The 22103-nt window shown below is 39.9% G+C and overlaps 1 protein-coding gene across 1 annotated transcript; it reads left to right on the plus strand.

The window, feature by feature from the left end:
• Positions 1–3902: 3902 nt before the first annotated feature.
• On the plus strand, positions 3903–20891 carry LOC124256612. Its single transcript, XM_046690588.1, has 3 exons — positions 3903–3916; positions 4901–5192; positions 19249–20891. The coding sequence occupies exons 2-3, from the start codon at positions 4901–4903 to the stop codon at positions 20889–20891; spliced, it is 1935 nt and encodes a 644-aa protein (XP_046546544.1). The 5' UTR covers positions 3903–3916.
• The last annotated feature ends 1212 nt before the right edge of the window (positions 20892–22103 follow it).

A 22103-nucleotide genomic window follows, 5' to 3' on the forward strand; every position in this document is an offset into this window, starting at 1 on the left:
TCCCCACATTGGTACCATGTTTGAAGCCCAGTTCTGATGTCCCCCGCCGTATTATTTCTGGAAGCGGCGTAAACCATTCTCACTCACTCACTGTATGTATAACCGTTAGTTCTTCACAGAATGATAATAAAAAACATATCAACAACTTACGTCAGTAACCGACCGCTGACCAATTACTGGATATCTGTTTGGGACAGGCTTTTTTCACACCTACAAAATACATATCTTTCGCTGCAATTTTTGTCCGCAGATCAAATTTTGCAGGGGTTCTACTGAACAACGATATTTTTTGTAAACACTTCGGTATTAATTACGTACGCGACTTTTCTTGAATAAACTTGATCTAAAATATTGCAATCCCAAATGATCGGTCCATATGGAGTGAATTGTAACTACTCATTTTAATATTAAGCAATTTTATGTTCAGTATGATGATGTCGACAGGACATGTGAATTAAGACATTATAGTGCTACAACTGGAAAGAGACGCCGTGTTTTATTGATGAACCGCCTGCTTATGACTTGATTATATATAAATGTGTTGAAAATGACAAGTATGTAGTCTGAAATAATGAATACCACAACCAACGATTACATTTACCTTGTTGCTTTGTTCCAAAGAAACACAACTATAAAAGTTTAATAATGTCGAAATGTTTCATGAATAAAAACTTATTGCATTGATATTAAAATAATAAGACTTTGTTATTGATCATACTTTATTATGTATATACATCTCATGATATATAGACCCGTGAAGGTCCGTGTCAGAATTGATCTTCAGTAACCAATGCTTGTCGTAAGAGGCGACTAATGGGATCTGGTGGTCAGGCTCGCTCACTGGGTTGACACATGTCGTCGGTTCCCAATTGCGCAGATCGATACTCATTCTCGTGATCACTGGATTGTCTGGTCCTGACTCGATTAGATACAAACCGCCACCATATAGCTGGAATATTGCTGAGTGCGGCGTAAAACTAAACTCACTCACTCACTCCCTCATGATATACAGGTGTAGCCTAGTGGTTAAAGCGTTCGCTCGTCACGCCGAAGTCATGGGTTCGATTCCCCGCATGGCTACAATGTGGGAAACCCATTTCCGGTGTCCCCTGCCTTGAAATTGCTAAAAGCGGCGTAAAACTAAACTCACTCACTCACGTTTGATGTATTACGTGAACAATTGACGCTAACATCTTGCAAGGGAAGCAGGAAAATGAGCATGGCAATTGTTTGCTGTTTTGCACCACACGCCTTGACACTCCAGGTATAGCAGGGCGGCCTGTAGATAATCAAGCCTAGACCAGGACAACCAATGATTGATATCATGAGCGACATGTCTTTGGGATACAATCCGAGTCACAACATTTGATCCTCAATACAGCTACAATAGGTGACGAAGGACAGCGTTTTACCCAGAATTCCACAAAAGTAAAACAATGTATTGTCCTAAGGTTAACACATATTTTGCTGACTGACAATAAACTATGTCACTATCAAAACTCTCAACTACTTAAAGTAGGGTGGCTCTGTGGTTAAGTGTTCGTCCATCACACTGAAGACCGAGGCTCGATTCTAAATATATGTTTACAATATGTGAAACCCTTTCCTACTGTTCCTTGTTGTGAAACACGCCATGCTGTTGGCAAGACTGACACACACTCACTCACTTAGTATCTGTGTTTGTGTAATGATCACAAACTATGTGATCTAGACCACCTGTAGACTCTAATATTTTGGGAAAGCCGCAGTCATTAGATGAACGACTCTACTGAGAATGCGGGGTTTCCGTCTATTTGAGGACATGGAAATCATCGGGATCAGTTAAAGAGACGTTTATTATGCAGAAAGACGGTTGCCTGGCATAATAAGGCGGTAAGAGTTGCCTCCCTTACATCATAACGCCAACCATGTACCTGAATGGTTCAGGTCAGTTATATTATTGATTCGATTTTCCTACACTTTTTGTCCGACATCCATTGAAGCCGCGTAGGTAAGATTGCTTATTTCGAGAGCTAATGGTTAAGTAATTCACCCGGAAAGTGAGGGCTTGAATCTCGGATGTTACTCCACAAAATACTAGAATCTGACCTAACCCGAGAAATCATCATACAACACATCCTAAATGAGATCGTGTATTGAAATATTGTGTCTGTAATTTTCTGTTCTTAAGGAATTTAAAAAAAAATAGCTTTTAGAGCAAGAACAAAATCATATACGCTAGCACTCGATATTAAGATACAAATGCTGATAGTTATGTAGACAGATTTATGTTAGTTAGACGGATAAGGAGGTAGGGATGGTGGGGCGTCCGGGTTGGGTCAATTTGCTTAGAGGTGTTGCTTCCCTTGCATCATTCAACTTAATAGGCTTGCCTGTGAATTGAAGTGTCCCCCCCTCCCCCAATTCAAATGTGGAGTTACTGAAAATGAGTATGGATTGCGTGATTTGGAAAATATGTTTTCTTTGTAGTGAGCTTGTTTCGTGCTAAAATGCTCACTAAGTAATAACCCGTGTATTTAAGTATACGGAAACAGCCGAGATCAGTAAGGGCGATTGACATTTGGGGGCATTCAGGTTGCCAGTAGCAGGTTGGATGGCATAATAAGACTGTAAGAGTTGCTTCCCTTACACCATACCGCGAAACGGTTACCTTCATGGTCCAGATTTAATATCGTTATTGATTCGATGGATTTTCGTACACCTTTTAACAAGTATCATTGATACCCAATCCATAATATTTGCAGTAATAATTTTGTTCTACTCCCACTTAAGCATAAAGAAATTTAAAAGATCTCCACTCGGGGATTAAACATAATCACAAATGGTGCCAGGCTTCTCCTCAGAAATGAAGCAATTACACCAGCAATCTAACACCAAAATGTCATTGCAGTCATCCACATAGATCTTGGTCAGTTATAGACATCAGTAGGCAGTGCAGTGAAAGTTATCAGCTTAGTAAGACGGGGGAAGTTGCATTACTCTACCATACAGCCCAACAGGTGCACATTTTAAGAGAACAAAACAAGAGGTTAGAACAAGGTCCTTCATATCACCAGGAATAGCAGGGTAGCCTACTTGGGTTATCATGAAGAAGATCCGGGTTCGATTACCCAGCTTGTTAAAATGTGTTGTGCCAGTTTCTGGTGAATTGGCTGAATATTGAATTTACCCATTTATGTTATGAGTTAGTGTAGAAAAACTGAAGTCAGTCATTTGCCTCAACTCAGGCACAGAATGTATGGAATTTATTGATAGTAACCCCCCGAGAGTGTTTACTAAAGTGATATGCTTAGTGTAGATGTAGGTTTATCATCCAAAACTGTGTTCCACAGGAGATATCGCTTGTGTGAGATCAAACGATATCTCCTAGGAGATATCGTTTTGACAGTAGATTTTGTACAATGCCCTGACAATGCTATGACGTCATGTACTTGATGACGTCACAATGCTATGACATCGCTGCACTGCAAGTCTAATGGCAGTAAAAAGTTCAGAGATGTACATTTTTCATTGAAAATTAATGAAGAGTGATTTTGGATGATAAATAGAATCTCACCTTCGTGTCTTCTGATATCAAATATATCAACACTCGTTGATAAAGTAAAAATATCCTCGGCAAGCCTCGGATATTTGTAACTTTATCAACTCGTGATGATATAATTGATATCAGAAGACACTTGGGTGAGATTCTCTATTTATCAACAATGCACCTATTTATAACACTAATTAAACAGAATGAGTCCATCCATCGCAAGTGTTTCCTTCCAACATTACAAAAATATACCTGCAAGTTATGTACTTGCATTTGCGATGCTTATTCCAGGCTGTGAAACCTCATTCATTATCTCGGTCTGTAGCCATTTATCACAGGGTCCAATCTCCCTCTTCACCACCCTAGTCAATCCAGGAAGTAAAGGTGAGATTACATCAGAGACCATATAAATAATTATATTATATGGTCTCTGATTACATGCAGTCGATATCTACTTGGTTTTATGTAAAATACAATGATAGCAATGGCATGCATTAGTCACATTATTGCACAGAGATTTATAGAGAGTCCGTGAACTCAAATTAAGCTACTAATTCAGCCGTTATGTTGGTTCAGCGTCACATTCATGTCATACACCCGGGCGTGTGTACTGTTTTCACGTACACTTGCTCCACTTCTATAACCACACGTAGGAGGTTTGTCACATAGATACAATGACTCCAGAGATATAAGCCATTACTCTACCATACCTCCATTTATACACAGAACTCATTTTGAGAGAATAATCATATGTACTGATTTCGCACAAAGGTATTGATAAAAGTCTACTTTCGTTATGCAAATGAGAACCCCAAAGTAGGTCAGCGCACTATCAGCGTGACGATATACGTCTGTCACAGTATGAGGAGAACTTTGGCCATCAATTTCCTAATTTGATTTCGTTTATTGATGTATTTATAAAACAAATCCAAAGTATTACATAAAATTGATATTGTATGCTATTGATGATTTTAGTCAGTATTGTTGGATCTACGTGTTAACACTCTACAACTTAATGATGAAATACGATAGATCTCAATACGTGAAACGTGTTGTTTCAAGTTAATTATGCTTCATCCATCCTGCAACATGTATTCACTTAATTTATACTTTTCCAATTTTGAATAGACCGTATGATATTATTGATTTATTTCAGTATTGTTGGATGTAAGTGGTCAAAAGGATACGCTGAATGCAATTTAATGATGAAATACGATAGATTTCAAAACTTTAAACGCGTTCTTTTATGTTAATTATACTTTATCCATCTTGCAACGTGTAGTCACTTAATTTATACTCTTTCCAATTTTGAATTGACCATTGACCATCAGTGGATATCACAAATGCGTGATCTTTTTCGGTTTGTAGATGGCAACGTCCCAGAAACTTGAGGCACATTTCCTCACATGCACTATATGCACAGAGGTGTTTGACAAGCCATGCACGCTTGTGTGTTATCACACATTCTGTCGGAAATGTGTCGTCAACTACACCAAAACCAAACCAGAAGCCATCAGTGCCAAGTCTCTTCTGTGTCCATTCTGCAGCAAGATGACGAAAGTGTGTGAGCCTGACAGACCAGTGGAGGAATGGGCGGATGACGTCAAGCCAAGTTTTGTCATCCAGGGACTGTTGGACTCCTTTGGTCCGGGATCTAAAGGTGAGGTTTAGGTGTTTTATTTCACATCCCCACCGACGTTAGCATATGCGGTGTGAACAGGATCGTCTGTGGAGTACTTATAAATGGTTTCCGTCAGATTCCTATTGGTTTAAAGGACTTATTATCTGTAATAATTTTATGAACCACTGAATTGAATTCTGGAAATCAGTGTTGACACTGGGTGTTTACCAAGCTGGTAAGCATGCTCTGCTCTACTCGAAATACCCGCGAAATTCAGACCACACACTTTGGCATACCAAAACTTTCTGATACCGTCAAATCTTTAACTTAAATGTCTGCAAATGTCTTTCAAATTGTTGGAAGGGGTTTTGAGGGATTATTTGCTTAATGCTGGCCTGGAAAACATTACTTTTTACCTGAACAAAAACGTTTCGTTCGATGTCTGGAATCTTCTAAAAACCAACTATAAGTGACTGATAAAATACATGATCTGTACCATTCCATCCAACCAGCCATATAGTTGGATTAATCATAGATCATGACATGTTTTATATGTTACTTGGAGAATAATTCTAAGAGTAACTTTTCATCTCTTTATGAACTCCTTCCTTTTGGTTATGAAAAATATGCCAAATAAATACTGAATTTCTTTTCAATGTTTTGATTTTCCCAAGATACAACAAGCTGTACCTGTTGTCATGCTGAAGGGGAGACAAGTCTTGCATCTGTATGGTGCTCAGTGTTGGATGAATCCCTGTGTGACCGATGTCCTAGAATGCACAAACGTTTCCAATCCAGTCGCCATCATGACGTAATTGATCTTTCTGGCGAGGTCAATATTGCCCGGAAGCGAAAAGTCATGTGTACTGAACACAAAGATGAGTGTGTCAAATTCCTGTGCAAAGATTGCAAAGAAGTAACCTGTCAAAGCTATTGTTATATCTATCACAGAAAATGTGAGTCGGTTGTCACACTTGAGTCGAAATTGCCTGCTTTAAAACCGAAGCTGCTGAATGAGAAGGAAAACCTACGACAGAAACAAACTCTTATTGAAAAGAAAGTCGATACAGTTAAATCGAATGTCAACACTGAGAAAGATCGATATGTTCAAATGGAATCGAAGATCAAGTCTTCTGGAAAGAAGGCGAGGGAAACAATCACTCTCTAAGGAAAATAAACTTTTAGTTGAACTGAAAGAAATCCCAGAAAGGCACATTGAACAGTTGAACGCAGACATTAAGTCTGCGGAAATATCAGTACAGATGTACCGACAACAGGCTGAACTGATTGACCAGACTCTACAATCTGAGTGTGACATGGATGTGTATGAGATGTACCAGGGATGTGATGATGGTGATGTGGAGGATGTCGGACACACAGACTTGAAGGAGAAGGGAAGAATAGCCAGGATCACGTTCAGACAGGACTCGGACAAGCTGAGTAGAGCAGTGGACGATCTACAGCTGGGTGAGATAGACGTTCTGTATGACGGTGTGTTGGACCTGGCGGCTACACCTGTGTTACGAGACACGATGAACGTCACTGTAGCAGGAGATCGGTATCAAGGCTGGCCTCGTGACGTGACAGCGCTAGTGATACATGATACGCATACAGTTGTAACCACAGATAATAGGAACATGAGTGTGAAGTCTTTCTATACCAGAGATAATCAGTCATGCCATAGCAAGCTCAGCCTGGATAGTCAACCGTGGGGTCTGACAAAGTTACAACACAATCAAGTGGCTGTCACCGTTCAGAATAAAAGAATCATAACGGTTGAAGTCAACCCTGACCTGGTGCTGCTGTCAACCATCACAACAAACAAACAGTACTTGGGTATAACATCCCTGACCCCATCAACACTTGCAGCAGGTTCCAAGTCTCCTCCCTGTGTGGATATTCTGGACATGACAGGAAACGTGCTGAGGTCAGTCAGCCCACTCTGTAGTGGAACGAAGATCCTGAAAAATCCGTACTTTCTTTGCACCACAAGAACAGGAAACATTCTTGTGTCCGACTGTGGTTCCTAGCGTGTCTTGTGCCTGACACCTGAAGGGGACGTTGTGTTCACCTACCCCCGACAGGACACACAACACAGGTGCATCCTCTGGGCATCACAAGTACCAACACAGGTGACATTCTGGTTGCTCTATACTCTCAGAATAATGTGGTTCATCTGACTGAGTCAGGCCAGTTTGTTAGGAACTTACAGCAAGTGACGGTGTCGATTATCCGCTCGGTGTTTGTGCAGATGGATGGGGCCACGTGTATGTTTGTAATTTACGCTCAGGTGACATCAAAGTTTTCACATGTAGTAACACAGAATAGATAACTGATTCATACTCAAACCCTATTCCACATGATAATGTGATGATTAACAAACTGCAGTGTTTGACTGGTGATCAAGAGTGAGGCGTTGGCATCTACCCATACTCTGCTATAACGCAGGCTGTTCCAAGTCAGTAGAGTGTAAACCCTGAATGTCGACCAACTGACCAACACGTGTACGCAGCCAACAAACAGAGAGAGATTAACGACTGATATTATTTACCAGTACAACTGTACTTTCAGTCATTGAAATGAATTTGTAAAATATCAAAATTAAAAATGTATGTGTGAACACAGAACAAATCTATATTAATCAACGCATATCAACATTAATAGTGTATATAGAGGTACCTGTACATTTATTTGTACGGAGTGGTTCCCAGGGTATCTTTGTGTTTGTAGAGGTATGTATATTGAGTAATGTTTCACGCCGATTGTAGCAAACTTCAAGCACTGCGGGGACACCAGAAGTTGACATCACACATTGTTCCTGTTAGGGGAATCGAACCCGGATCTTCGGCGTGACTAGCCAACCATTTAATCATTATGTACCAGGGCACCTTTGTGGATACCTGGGTACCTTTGTATATATAGAGGTATTGTGTATATTTGTAAATACAGAGATGTACCTGGATATGATTTTAGTAGACACAGATATTTCTTCACTTCAACACAGAGATACTTGAGTACATGTGGAAAGAGCAAGTGGCGGAGTAAATTCTGTTATTCCAATGTTATAGGACAATTTCAAGTGTCACAATCATACAAGACTGGCACATTTAACAGACCAGTAACCTACTTGAGTATACATGTATGTGTAAAGTAGACTTGCCGGTACCTAATTAATTTAAATATAATCAGTGGTACTTTAGTACATGTGTAAAGTATACGTTCCGGGGCTGTTGTGGAGTGAAGACCTGATACCTATATGAGGAAACACGGCACACTCTACCTCACTCAAACATTTGCATGGATAACAACTTCTTTATTGCCTGAGGTGGCCCAGGAGTGCTTTCAGTCATGCATGAACCATGCAGTTCACTCTGAATTACATCTCATCGGTACATCAGGAATCCAATCTGGCTTGCCGTGATACCGATTACAGATTTGTCAGAACAATGCCATGTATCCAGCATACCGTTATGGTAACGATGGTAACCACCCTCAACTGAATCTTAACAGAAATATTGCAATACCAGTACAACGCTGTGAGTTAAGCGATATTAACATAAACTCATAAAACATAAGCATGTGTAACATATGTTCATCACCTTCAGTTGTAGGTTACAATGTAAATTTAAACGTGCTTTCCTCTACTAAGTCTTATTTAAACCAAACGGACTCGTTGAATCACCACCATATGCATCACATGATATATATTTAAAGTGTACAATTAACACAAACAGTTTGTTGAGTGAAAAGCAGGAAATGAGTATGGTATTGTTTGTTCTTTTGCGCCGCACGCATTGACACTCCATTGATAGCAGGGCGGCCTGTAGATAATCAAGCCTGGACCAATGATTGATAGCATGAAAAACATTCATTTGGGATACAATCAGAGTCACAAAATCCGATCCTCATAATAGCCACAAGCACAAGATGCTGCAGAACTGTGTTTTTCCAGAATCCAACATAAAGAAAACAATGTATTGTCCTGAGGTAAACACATAATATTTTACTGACTGACAACATTCTATGTCACAATCAAAACACTCAACCACTTGAGGTAGGGGTGGCCATATGGATAAGCATTGCCCATCACGTTGAATACTGGAGTTCGATTCCAACTATGTTTACAATGTTTAACCATTTCATGGTGTTCCTAGTTGTGAAACGGCTGAAGCTATGGTAATAGCAAGATTGACACACAGTCAACCACTCAAAACCTGTCTTTATCAAGAATACCTGGTGGCCAATTTCCATTTGTTGTAGAAGCCGCGGTGGCTCAGTAGGTGAGATCGATGACTTTGAGAGCTGGCGATTAGGTTCTTGATTCTGAGAATGTGGCTTGGAATCTCGGATGGGACTCAACCCACAAAATATTAGAATCTGTACTTTACTGAGAAAGTGTAATCCAAACTACAACATTTGTTATTTTGACTGCTTTCTTAATGGCATTGCGTATTGATATTTTGTTTCTGTAATTTTCTGCAAATTGTCCTGTAAACAGACTTATGTTAGTTAGTGACATGAGGAGGTAGGGGCGTTTGGGTTGGTTAAATTTGCTTAGAGGAGTTGCTCCCCTTGCACCATTCAACACAATAGGTTTGCGTGTACTAGGAAGGTCCCCCACGAAAGACAAATGTATTATAGTTCACAAACGTGGAGGAGTAACTGAAAATGTGTATGGATTTCATCAGTTGGACAAGATAGTGAACTTGTTTCTTTCTTAAATACTCACTAAGTAATAACCCATCCATTGAGGATACGGAAATAATCGAGATCAGTTAAAGAGCTTGACATTTGGGGCATTCAGGTTACCGATAGCAGGTTGGATGGCATAATAAGACGGTACGAGTTGCTTCCCTTACACCATACAGCGAACCAATTACCTTAATGGTCCAGATTAGTGTCATTAGTGATTCGGTGCATTTTCGTACACACACTGCAATATTTTTACAGTCATATTCCTGTTCTGCTCCCATTTAACTTGTCTTCAGAGCCTCTTGCACAGCAGGAATGAAAGTCAAAGTAGTGTTTGACACAGACGGGCCCTTACTTTAAAAGGAATATTCTTTATCTGTGTTGCGTAAATATCGTGCAGCGAATGTCACTTGAAGACCTGTCACTACCAATCCTGAGAGAGATATTTCTTTACCTCATTGAATTGGAAATAGAAATGTGATGTACCAAATGGCCCAACAAAGATGTATTCGATTTGGGTGTACCTTAATGGCGTTCAGAAATGACACTGTGTGTGTTAGCGACCAAAAAAGTGTGGTCTTTATTATTTGCATTCGGACCTGACTGTATACTCGTTAGGCGATACACATTATTTCACTCATTCTGAGTATTTGGAAGCATCGACATTGCTTAACTGATTAAAGGGTTTATTTGGGACAACAGAGATTCGTAAATGGTGAAGAATTAACTAAAATGAAATTCCCCCGTACACTTCAGACGAGATGTCCCTTCCTTATAACACAGTCAATTTCACTCGGTAACGTGTGGTTACCCCTTTTGTCACGTTCCTGTTGCTACACGTCACTTGAGAACGTTACGCGTCAACTTGTGTGAAAAGAAAGGTAATTGTATTGCAGGTCAATGCCAGAATTCTTTTTGTTACTTAAAGTGGAGTATTCAGTGGAGGATTCAAGAGATGCACGATTTACACGATCACAACAAGCCCAACATGTGATGCAACTTAAATATGACAGAAGATCATCTCTGAGGATATTCTTCATATGAGGCACTCGACCTGTTGTGATGAAGGAGAATATGGGCTGAAACCAGATGAGGAATAAGTGAATATATATTCGATACATTTTCACTGGGTATTACCATTTTTGCTTATGCTGATCAACAAATTCCTTTAATTAGTTCATCGTTTTTACTGTCAGCAGATTGATCAATGGCGACATGAACGCAACGTTGCAAAGAACTGAAATGACGTCATACGTTGTTCATGACATCACAGACTGTTTTGTGCGACGTCGTTCTAATAATAGATTTACGGACAACATTTGTGAAAAGGAAACATATTTTTCAGTATATAGTCCTAGAATGATAGTCAGAAAACAGGTCGGAATTACGCATTAGCGACATCTGCATGAGGGAAATAACAGGGAAAACCTTCTCCAGAACCAAGCCTTAATATGTCACTTGTTGACAGATTATCCTTAGCAGCCTTTGATCTTCATTTTAATTTCATGCGAGATTTTGGAACATCAGATTTATAAAGAGTTTTTATAACTGAATCCAAGAAGGCAGACTGGGTTGACGTTTTCACTGACAGGTCTGTACGTATAAGGGGCTCCAGGTGGCATAATGGTTTAAGCGTCAGTTCATCACGCTGAAGACCCGGATTTGATTCCCCATATAAATACAATGTTTGAAGCCCATTTCTGATGTCCCCCGCCGTATTATTCCTGGAAGCGACGTAAACCATACTCACACGCTGTACGTATAACAGATAGTTCATCATAGAATGATGATGAAAAACCATATCATCAACTTATGGAAATTGCATCAGTACACCGACCACTGACCAATTACTGGATATTTGTTGGGAACAGGCTTTTTCACATTTACACAATACATATATTTCGCATGCAATTTTCTTCCACAGATCAAATTTTGCAGGGCATCTACTGAACAACGATATCTTTGTTAAAATTTCGATAATGTGTTTTTTGAATAAACTTTTATCTAAAAATTTGCGATCCAAAATGATCGGTCCATATGGAATAAAATGTCACTATTCAGTTTGATAAGCAATTTTATGTTCAGTGTGGTGATATGGACAGAGCCTGTGAATTAAGATATTGAGACACTCATCACTGCTACAGCTGAAAAGAGACACTGTGTTTTATTGATGGACCACATGTTTATGACTTCATTATATGTAAATGTGTTGAAAAGGACAGGTATGTAAAAATAATGCCTGAAAAAATGAATACCACAACCAACGATTACATTTACCTTGTTGCTTTGTTCTGAGGAAACACAACTATAAAAGTTTAAATCAAACTTTATGTCGATATATTCTATGAATAAAAACTAATTGTATTAATGATAAAATAATAATGCTTATCGATCATACAGTATTATGCATATGCATCTCATGATATATGGGGACGGTGGGGTAGCCTAGTGGTCAAAACGTTCGATCGTCACGCCAAAGTCATGGGTTCGATTCCACACATGGGTACAATGTGTGAAGCCCATTTCTGGTGTCTACAGCTGTGATATTGGTGGAATATTACGGCATACAAGTAAACTCACTCATCCACTCACTCACGATATATAACGTGAAGAATTAACGCTAACAACTTGCGAGAAAAGTAGGAAAATTAGCATGGCAATTGTTTGTTGTTTTTAGCCTCACGTATTGACGTTCCAGGTTCCAGCGTCCTGTTGATAATGGAGCCTAGACCAGGACAACCATGATTGATAACATGAGCGACATCTCAGGATACAGTCCGAGTCGCAAAATCCAGTCCTCATAATAGCCTACAGCAAGAGATGCTGAAGGACACTTTGTTTTCCCAGAAAGCACAATAAGAAAACAATGCATTGTTCTAAGGTTAATAGATATGTTGCCTTCTTTATAGTGAGCTTGTTTCGTGCTAAAATGCTCACTAGCAAAAGCCACGCCACACCTTTATCATTTAATCAATTCCACCGTCTTCCACCACAAAGGACGGAAGCAAAACAAACAAAGGGGAGGAAATTCCCCACTCTAAACAGGTGAAAATTCATAGCCTAAGTTCAAGGTGTGAGTACAAATCGTTTAAACATTTGTTACCAATAACAACTAAAAGTTAATTAATGTGACATTATAATTAGCAAACACACATTCTCATAACCATGGATATGAGAGCAGTGAATAGCTTAATGAATAAGACAATCAATAGCAACCGCGAAGGGTTACATAAGCATGGAACGAGAGCCGAGTTTATGCCTATACTATACATAAGTTCTTAAAAATATCTTCTTTGCGATTCCAAGGTAACATGTTAAACACTTGATCCCAATACAATTAAGATTCATTTTGACGAATCACAACTCACTGAACAGGTGATTTTTGTTTTTTTAACCATTTCAATTTGTGTTGCTAATCAAAGTAGTTTGGATTAAATTTCGAAGCATACATATACAAATATAAGCGACAAGGCATAATTCTGAGAGCGGCGTTCCGCACATACGAAATTGAATACTCGTGTCTACATTTGGCTAATTCTTGAATAAAGGTATAATGTGTACAGTCGACTCAGTTTATTTCTTTAGGCCGCTTTAATGTCTTTATTTTGAGAGAGAGAGAGAGAGAGAGAGAGAGAGAGAGAGAGAGAGAGAGAGAGAGAGAGAGAGAGAGAGAGAGAGAGAGAGAGAGAGAGAGAGAGAGAGAGAGAGAGAGAGAGAGAGAGAGAGAGAGAGAGGGTACAAGGGTACGTTTATGTTTTCACACGCGCATTTGGAGGTACCTGTACATTTGATTGTGCGGAGTGGTTCCCGGGGTACCTTTGTGTTTGTAAAGGTATGGGTACTGAATAAAGTTTTACCCCGATTGTAGCAAACTAGCACGACAGGGGACACCAGAAGTTGACATCGAACATTGTTCCCGTTAGGGGAACCGAACCCGGATCTTCGGCGTGACTAGCGAACTCTTTAATCACTATGTACCAGGGCACCTTAGTGGATACCTGGGTACCTTTGTATATATAGAGGTATTGTGTATATTTGTAAATACAGAGATATACCTGGATATATTTTAGTAGACACAGATACTTGAGTACATGTGGAAAGAGCAAGTGGCGGAGTAGAGTCTGTTATCCAATGTTATAGGGCAATTTCAACTGTCATAATCATAAAAGACTGGCACATGTAACAGACCAGTAACCTACTTGAGTATATGTTGGATGTAGACTTGCCGTACCTAAATATATTTGAGTATGCACAGACGAGGTACTTGGGTATGTGTGCAAAATATACGTTCCGGTACTGTTGTAGTGTGAAGACCTGTCACCTATTTAAGGAAACACGGTATGCTTTACCTCACTCCATCGCCATTTAAACATTTGCATGGATAACAACTTCTTTATTGCCTGCAGGAGACCAGGAGTGGTTACAGACATCTGAACCATGCAATTCACTCTGACAGAATTACATCTCATCGATACATCAGGAATCCAATCTTTGCCGTGATACCGATTATAGATTTGTTAGAACGATACCATGTATCCAGCATACGATCCAGTAACGATGGTAATCACCCTCAACTGAATCTTAACAGAAATATTGCAATACCAGTACAACGCTGTTTAACAATGTCTACAGACATTGCAATATGATAGGTGACACATGTAGCATGAAACGGAAAAATGTGCATTGCTTTATGATAGAACTGTGGGTCAGAATAATCTCTATGTCCAGTGATAGATACGTACTAGAGTTGCGGGATATTAATATAAACATATAAAAACATAAGCATGTGTTAACATTTTTCACCACCTTCCGTTGTAGGTTGCAGTGTATATCTAAACGTACATTCCTCTACTAAGTCTTATTTAAAATAAACGGACTCGTTGAATCACTACCATATGCATCACATAATACATATGGTAGTGATTCAACGAGTCCGTTTAGTTAGATTTATTTATCTTACCTTCATGTCAAATACTTTAATTTCATTGGTCAATGACGCTTTAACAAGTTTCCGTGCCACCCCTCCCAGGAGGGTGACAACTGGAAAAAATATTACCCGCTGCCACGGTAACCGCCAGACTCTCCGGCGAGAAACTGTATCGCTAACAATCTTATGACGTCATAATATGACGCATGCAGTGCCTGGAGTTCGAAAACCGTTCGATTAGCTGTTTTTGAGTGAACTATGTACACATGTATTTTACCGACTTTCACTGCTTTATTCAAACTAATTTTATACATTGAGTCATTTTGCACACTCAACCTGAACATAATTAACCATTTTTATAGCGGTTTTAAGCTTGTCAGAATATGTTTCCCTAGTTGAAAAATCCAGTCGAGAGGCAGACGCCATTTTGTTTGCATGCCCTATAGTCAGTAGCGAGCTTATCGATCTTTCGAATGAAATAAAACGATATTTTGTACATTCAACATGGCGGTGAGATAACTACCCTGTAAACGTCTCCCTCGGGTTATACGGTCTGATGTACGCCTTTTTGAAGCAGTGTCATCCCTCGCCTACCGGGTGACACTGCTTTAAAAAGGCGTACATCAGATCGTATTACCCTCGAGAGAAGCTTACAACTTATATATTTGTATATATAGCTTGTTGGGTGAAAAGCAGGAAATGAGTATGACATTTATGTGTTGTTTTGAGCAGCGCGCATTGACACTCCATTAATAGCAGGGGGGTCCGTAGATCATCAAGCCTGAACCAATGACTGATAGCATGAAAAACCATCCTTTGGGACACAATCCGAGTCACAAAATCCGATCCTCATCATAGCCACAAGCCAGAGAGAAAATATTGTATTGTCCTAAGGTTAACACATATTTTGTTCACTGTCAGTATACTAGGTGACAATCAAACCACCCATCCACTTGAGGTAGGGGTGGACCTGTGGTTAAGTGTTGGCCCACCACGTTGAAGACCGGAGATCGATTCCAAATATATGTTTACAATGTGTGACCCCCCTTCATGGTGTTCCTAGTTGCGAAACGGTTGGAGCTATGATAATACCAAGATTGACACACAATCATTCACTCAGTGTATGCTTTCATCTACAATACCAGTTCTCCAACTTCGTTTTCTGTGGGAGCCGCGGTGGCTGAGTAGGGAAGATCGATGAAGATCGATGAAGAACTGGCGATTCTAAAGGTGATTGATTCTGAGAGTGTGGCTTGGAATCTCGGATGGGACTCAACCTTGAAAATGCTAGAATCTGTTCTTTACTGAGTCAGTGTAATCCCCAAAACAAAACATGTTTCATCTGATCACTTTCTAAATGGCATTGCCTTTGTTTGTTTCTGTAATTTTCTGCCAACTGTCCTGTAAACAGATTTATGTTAGTTATTGACATAAGAAGGAAGGGGCGGTGTGGAGTCCGGGCTGGTTAGCATTTGCTTGGAAGAGTTACTCCCCTTGCATCAGTCAACACAGTTACATAAATATGAAGGTCCTCTACGTAATACGGGGCGGTGGGGTAGCCTAGTGGTTAAAGCGTTGGTTCGTCACGCCAAAGACCCGAGTTCGAATCCCCACATGGGTACAGTGTGTAAAGATTATTTCTGGTGTCCCCCGCCGTGATGTTGCTGGAATATTGCTAAAGGCAGCCTAAAACCAAACTCAGTCAGTCAGTCTACGTAATACAAATCTAATATATACTACTCACACGTTGATAACGATCGCCAAAATTCACAAATTTACCTAAACGTAGATTTATAATTTGAAATTGTATCCATTTAAAACTGGATAAAATAAGGTAACCCCTCTTTGGGCAGACAGCCTCTTTATTGCTAATAATAGCAAGATTGACACACAATCATTCACTCCATGTATGCCTTCATCTACAATACCGATAAAATACTGATAAAATCATTTTACGTATTGATGTTATGACTTAGTGTACAAACACTAGAGTTAGTCATTTGCCTCAAACTCAGGCACAAAGTGTGCGGGCTTGTTAATAGTAACCAAAAATATGTTCACTGAAGTGATATGTTTATTAAAAATGTGAGTATATCAACAATGTATACCTATTTATAACATTTTTTAAACAGAATGAGTTTGTGTCACACTGTAAAAGTACATTAGGCCGAAGGCACTTCAATCACAAGTATTTCCTTTTTACTTTAATTTAATAAAATATACCTTCAAGTTATATACTAAAGTACTGTCGGAAATAGAAAAAACCCCTCTTTCTCACATTTATATCTACAATTTATGTAGTTAATATGTGAATGTGTGAAATTTCTGTTAAACTAAGTTCGGCCTAACAACACGATGTTAATCAATAGATGAAACATATTCAACACACAAGAAAAAGCATCAAATATCTTGTGCCTGTAGACAGCACGTGCATTTCATGCCAGGTGAGTCGACACGAACGCCATCTATTGTCTGATGTATTGTTTTCAGCAGCGGCTCGTAGTTTTGCCCGATTTTACGAGTAAACATGCTTTTATTGCTATCTTTTTACGTCGAGTTTTTGCCGATGTGGATTATTTCGACATATGCTATTTGCAGGTGTCTAAATTTTAGGGACACAGAGTAACAGTCTAAAAACAACTTTTTCTATTTCAGACAATATTTTAGTATGTATGATGCCAATACCACGCTGTAAAACACGTTTCGTATTGCGTAGCCATATATCACAGGGTTCAATCTCACTCTTCACCGCCCATGTGAATCGAGGAAGCGAAGGTGAGGTGATATGCAGTCCATATCTTCTTGGTTTTATGTATAATATAACACTAACAATGACATGCTTTAGTCACATTATTACAGAGAGATATGTAGAGAGTCTGTGTAGTGATATTAGGCGACTAATTCATCTGTTGTGTTGGTTCAGCTTCACATTCGTGTCGTACACCAAGCGTGTCTTGTTTTGTCTACTATCGTTATGTACAATTGATCCACTTCTCTAACCTCACGTACGGCTATTGTCATATAGATAGAATGACTCCAGTGATATAACCATGAACTCGATCATACCTACATGCATATATAGAACTCATTTTTGAGAAAATTAATCATATGCATTCAAATATTTTCTTGTCTGTTTTCGCTCAAAGCTACTGATAAAATTCTACTTTCGTTATGCAAATGAGAGATCATAAGTGGGTCAGCGCACTATCAGCGAGACGATACACACCTGTTACAGTATGAGGAGGACTTTAACCATCAATTCCCTACAATATTTTTTCATGTTTTTGTTTATTGATGTATTCATCAAACATATCCTAATTTATTACATAAAATAGTTATTGATATCGTATGATATTGTTGATTTAATTCAGTACTGTTGGATCTAAGTGTTCAAAATCATGCGCTAAATGCAATTTAGTGTTGAAATACGATAGATTTTAAAACTTAAAACCTGATCTTTTATATTAATTATACTTTATCCATGTTGCAACGTGTATTCACTTATTTTATACTATATCCAATTTTGAATTGACCATTGACCATCAGTGGATATCATAAATGCGTTTCTTTGTTTATTTGTAGATGGCAACGTCCCAGAAACTGGAGGAACATTTCCTCACATGCACCATATGCACAGAGGTGTTTGACAAGCCATGCACACTTGTGTGCTATCACACATTCTGTCGGAATTGTGTCGTCAACTACACCAAAACCAAGCCAGAAGCCATCAGTGCCAAGTCTCTTCTCTGTCCCTTCTGCAGCAAGATGACGAAAGTGTCTGAGCCTGACAGACCGGTGGAGGAATGGGCGGATGCCGTCCAGCCAAGTGTTGTCATCCAGGGACTGTTGGACTCGTTTGGTCCGGGATCTAGAGGTAAGGTTTCCGCGATTTATTCCACATTCCCCAAACTGTATGCGGTATGTACATGTAAATGGTGTGTGTCAGATTGTGTTAGGACTAAGGGGCAAAGTACCTGTGGTAATCATGTGAATCACTGAATTGATCACTGGAGAGCAGTGATGACAGCAGGTATTCACGAAATGCATGCTCAGTCCTACCGCTAATACAGACGCCACACTTTGGCATCCCACAATTTTCTGCTACAGTCATAAATGTACTTCCAATTCTTATAAATGGAGCTGGGAGCATATACTGGACAAAATAAGTTAGGGATATTGGTATTTTTATGATTGATATTTTATCAGTGTGTCAATGAATAAATAGATCATTATTCGTAATTTCAAAATTTACATATATCCCTAACTACTTTTTTCCCAGTATATTTAGGGTCCAAAAGTGTCTTTATCTTTATCGCTTAAGATGTTGCTGGTGGGAGGTGGCGTTGATGTCGGAAGGAATTTATTTATGTTAGTAATAAGAATAACCTTTCATCTCTTTGTGAACTCCTTAGTTTTGGTAATTAAAAATATGCCAATTAAGTACTAAATTTCTGTTTATGTTCTTTTATCAACAAGATACAACAAACTGCACCTGGTGTCACGCAGAAGGGGAGACAACTCCTGCATCTGTATGGTGCTCGGTGTGTGACGAATCCATGTGTGACCGATGTGCCAGAATGCACAAACGTTTGCCTTCCACTCGTCATCATGACGTCCTTGACCTTTCTGGCGAGATCAGTATCCCCCGGAGGCGAAAAGTCATGTGTAATGAACACAAGGAGGAATGCGTCAAATTCCTGTGCAAAGATTGCAAGAAACTCACCTGTCAAACCTGTTGTATTATCTATCACAGAAAATGTGAGTCAGTTGTCACACTTGAGTCGGAACTGCTTGTTTTAACATCCAAACTGCTGATTGAGAAGGAAAATCTTAAAAAGAAACAAATCCTTATGGAAAATAAAGTCGATACAGTTAAATCAAATGTCATCATTGAGAAAGATCGATATGTGCAAATGGAATCGAATATCAAGTCTACCGGAATCAAGGCGAGGGAGACAATCACTCTGAAGGAAAATAAACTTTTAGATGAACTGAAAGAAATCTCAGATAGGCACATTGAACAGTTGAACGCAGACATTAAGTCAGCGGAAATATCAGTACAGATGTACCGACAACAGGCTGAACTGATTGACCAGACTCTACAATCTGAATGTGACATGGATGTGTATGAGATGTACCAGGGATGTGATGCCGGTGATGTGGAGGATGTCGGACACACAGACTTGGAGAAGGGAAGAATAGCCAGGATCACGTTCAGACAGAACTCGGACAAGCTGAGTAGAGCACTTGACGATCTACAGCTGGGTGAGATAGACGTTCTGTGTGACGGTGTGTTGGACCTGGCGGCTACACCTGTGTTACGAGACACGATCAGCGTCACTGTAGCAGGAGATAGAAATAAAGCGACGTCTCGTGACGTGACAGCACTAGTGGTACATGATACACATACAGTTGTAACTATTGATCCAACCAATAAGTGTGTGAAGTCTTTCTATACCAGAGATAATCAGTCATGCCACAGCAAGCTCAGTCTGCACATCCACCCGTTGGGTCTGACAAAGATACAACACAATCAAGTGGCTGTCACTGTAAACAATGAAACAATCATAACGGTTGAAGTCAACCCTGACCTGGTGATGCTCTCAACCATCACAACAAACAAACAGTACTTGGGTATAACATCCCTGACCCCATCAACACTTGCAGCAGGTTCCCTGTCTCCTCCCTGTGTGGATATTCTGGACATGACAGGAAACGTGCTGCGGTCAGTCAGCCCACACTGTAGTGGAACGAAGATCCTGAAAAATCCTCTCTTTCTTTGCACCACGAGAACAGGTAACATTCTTGTGTCCGACTTTGGTTTCCGGCGTGTCTTATGCCTGACGACAGAAGGGGACGTTGTGTTCACCTACCCCTCGAAAGAACACACAACACAGGTGCATCCTCTGGGGATCACAAGTACCAGCACAGGTGACATTCTGGTTGCTCTGCACTCTCAGAATAATGTGGTTCATCTGACTGAGTCAGGCCAGTTTGTCAGGAACTTACTTACAGAAGGTGACGGTGTGGATCGTCCGTACGGAGTTTGTACAGATGGAAGTGGCCGTGTTTATGTTTGTTATGACTACTCATGTGACATCAAAGCATCAAACAATTGAAGCGACACAGAACCATTGATTCATGCTAAAGGCGTATTCCACGTGTAAATGTGATGCTTAACAAAATGCAATGTTTGACTGGTGCACATGGATCATAAGTGAAGCATAGACATGAACCCATACGCTACTATAACAGATACTGTTCCAAGTCAGTTTTCACACAGTGAAGGGAATCGAAGCCGAATCTTAGGCGTGACGAGCGAAAGCTTCCACTACTCTCCTACTCCACCGCCCTCTTTTATACAGGGGGTGGTGGGGTAGCCTAGTGGATATTGCGTTCGCTCGTCACGCCCAAGACCCGGGTTCGATTCCCCACATGGGCACATGTGTGAAGCCCATTTCTGGTGTCCCCCGCCATGATATTGCTGGAATATTGCTAACAGCGGCGTAAAACTAAACTCAGTCAGTCTTTTATACAGAGATGTACCAGTGCACCTTAGTGTATACAAAGATATCAAGTTGTATGTGGAGGCACCTGGATACCTTTGTGTAAATAGTGGCACTTGGTATATCTGTGTATACAGTGATGTGGCTGGATATATTTGAGTATACACAGAGATTCTTGAGTACACGTGTGAAGTACTGGTGGCGGTGCATAGTTTGTACTAAATGTTACATGACAATAGTATTTGTCGCTGGCATAAAAGACTGGCACATTTAACAGACACATGTACAGAGGTTCTTTGGTACATGTGTAAAGTACTTGTACTTACAATCACCTGGATATACTTGAACATACTAAGATTCTAACTGACTGAGTACGGTTTTGCGCCGTTTTTAGCAATATTCCTGCAATGTCACGCCGGGGAACACCGGAAATAGGCTCCACACATCGTATCTATGTAGGAAATCGAACGGAAACCCAGGCCTTACGAGCGAATGCTTTAACCACTAGGCTACCCCACGGCCCCTTATTGAGTATAGATAATATCACATACTAACTAACCTACCCTAGAATATTTGAAGGCAAATCAGTCATATATGTTATATATGTTTATTGAATAATAATAATAATAAGAGTAGCCTTTCATCTCTTTGTGAACGCCTTCGTTTTGGCACAGGCAAACTGTAGCGCAAATAGGTTGCGCAATAGAGAGAAAATGACCAGTCTTCCTATATGCTAGCGAAGCGAGCAAAGGTTAGCAACGTACTTCCCTCGCTTCGGTTTGAAAAATATATGGCGGCGTCTGTAAATAATCGTGTCTGGACCAG

The sequence above is a fragment of the Haliotis rubra genome, unplaced genomic scaffold, assembly GCF_003918875.1.
Source record: "Haliotis rubra isolate DU_JTF1 unplaced genomic scaffold, ASM391887v1 Scf631, whole genome shotgun sequence".
Taxonomy (NCBI): domain Eukaryota; kingdom Metazoa; phylum Mollusca; class Gastropoda; order Lepetellida; family Haliotidae; genus Haliotis; species Haliotis rubra.

Coding starts and splice junctions, on each gene's coding strand:
- LOC124256612 (XM_046690588.1), top strand. CDS start 4,901: ATGGCAACGTCCCAGAAACTTGAGGCACATTTCCTCACATGCACTATA. Junction 5,193..19,248: donor CTTTGGTCCGGGATCTAAAG/GTGAGGTTTAGG, acceptor TTTATCAACAAG/ATACAACAAACTGCACCTGG.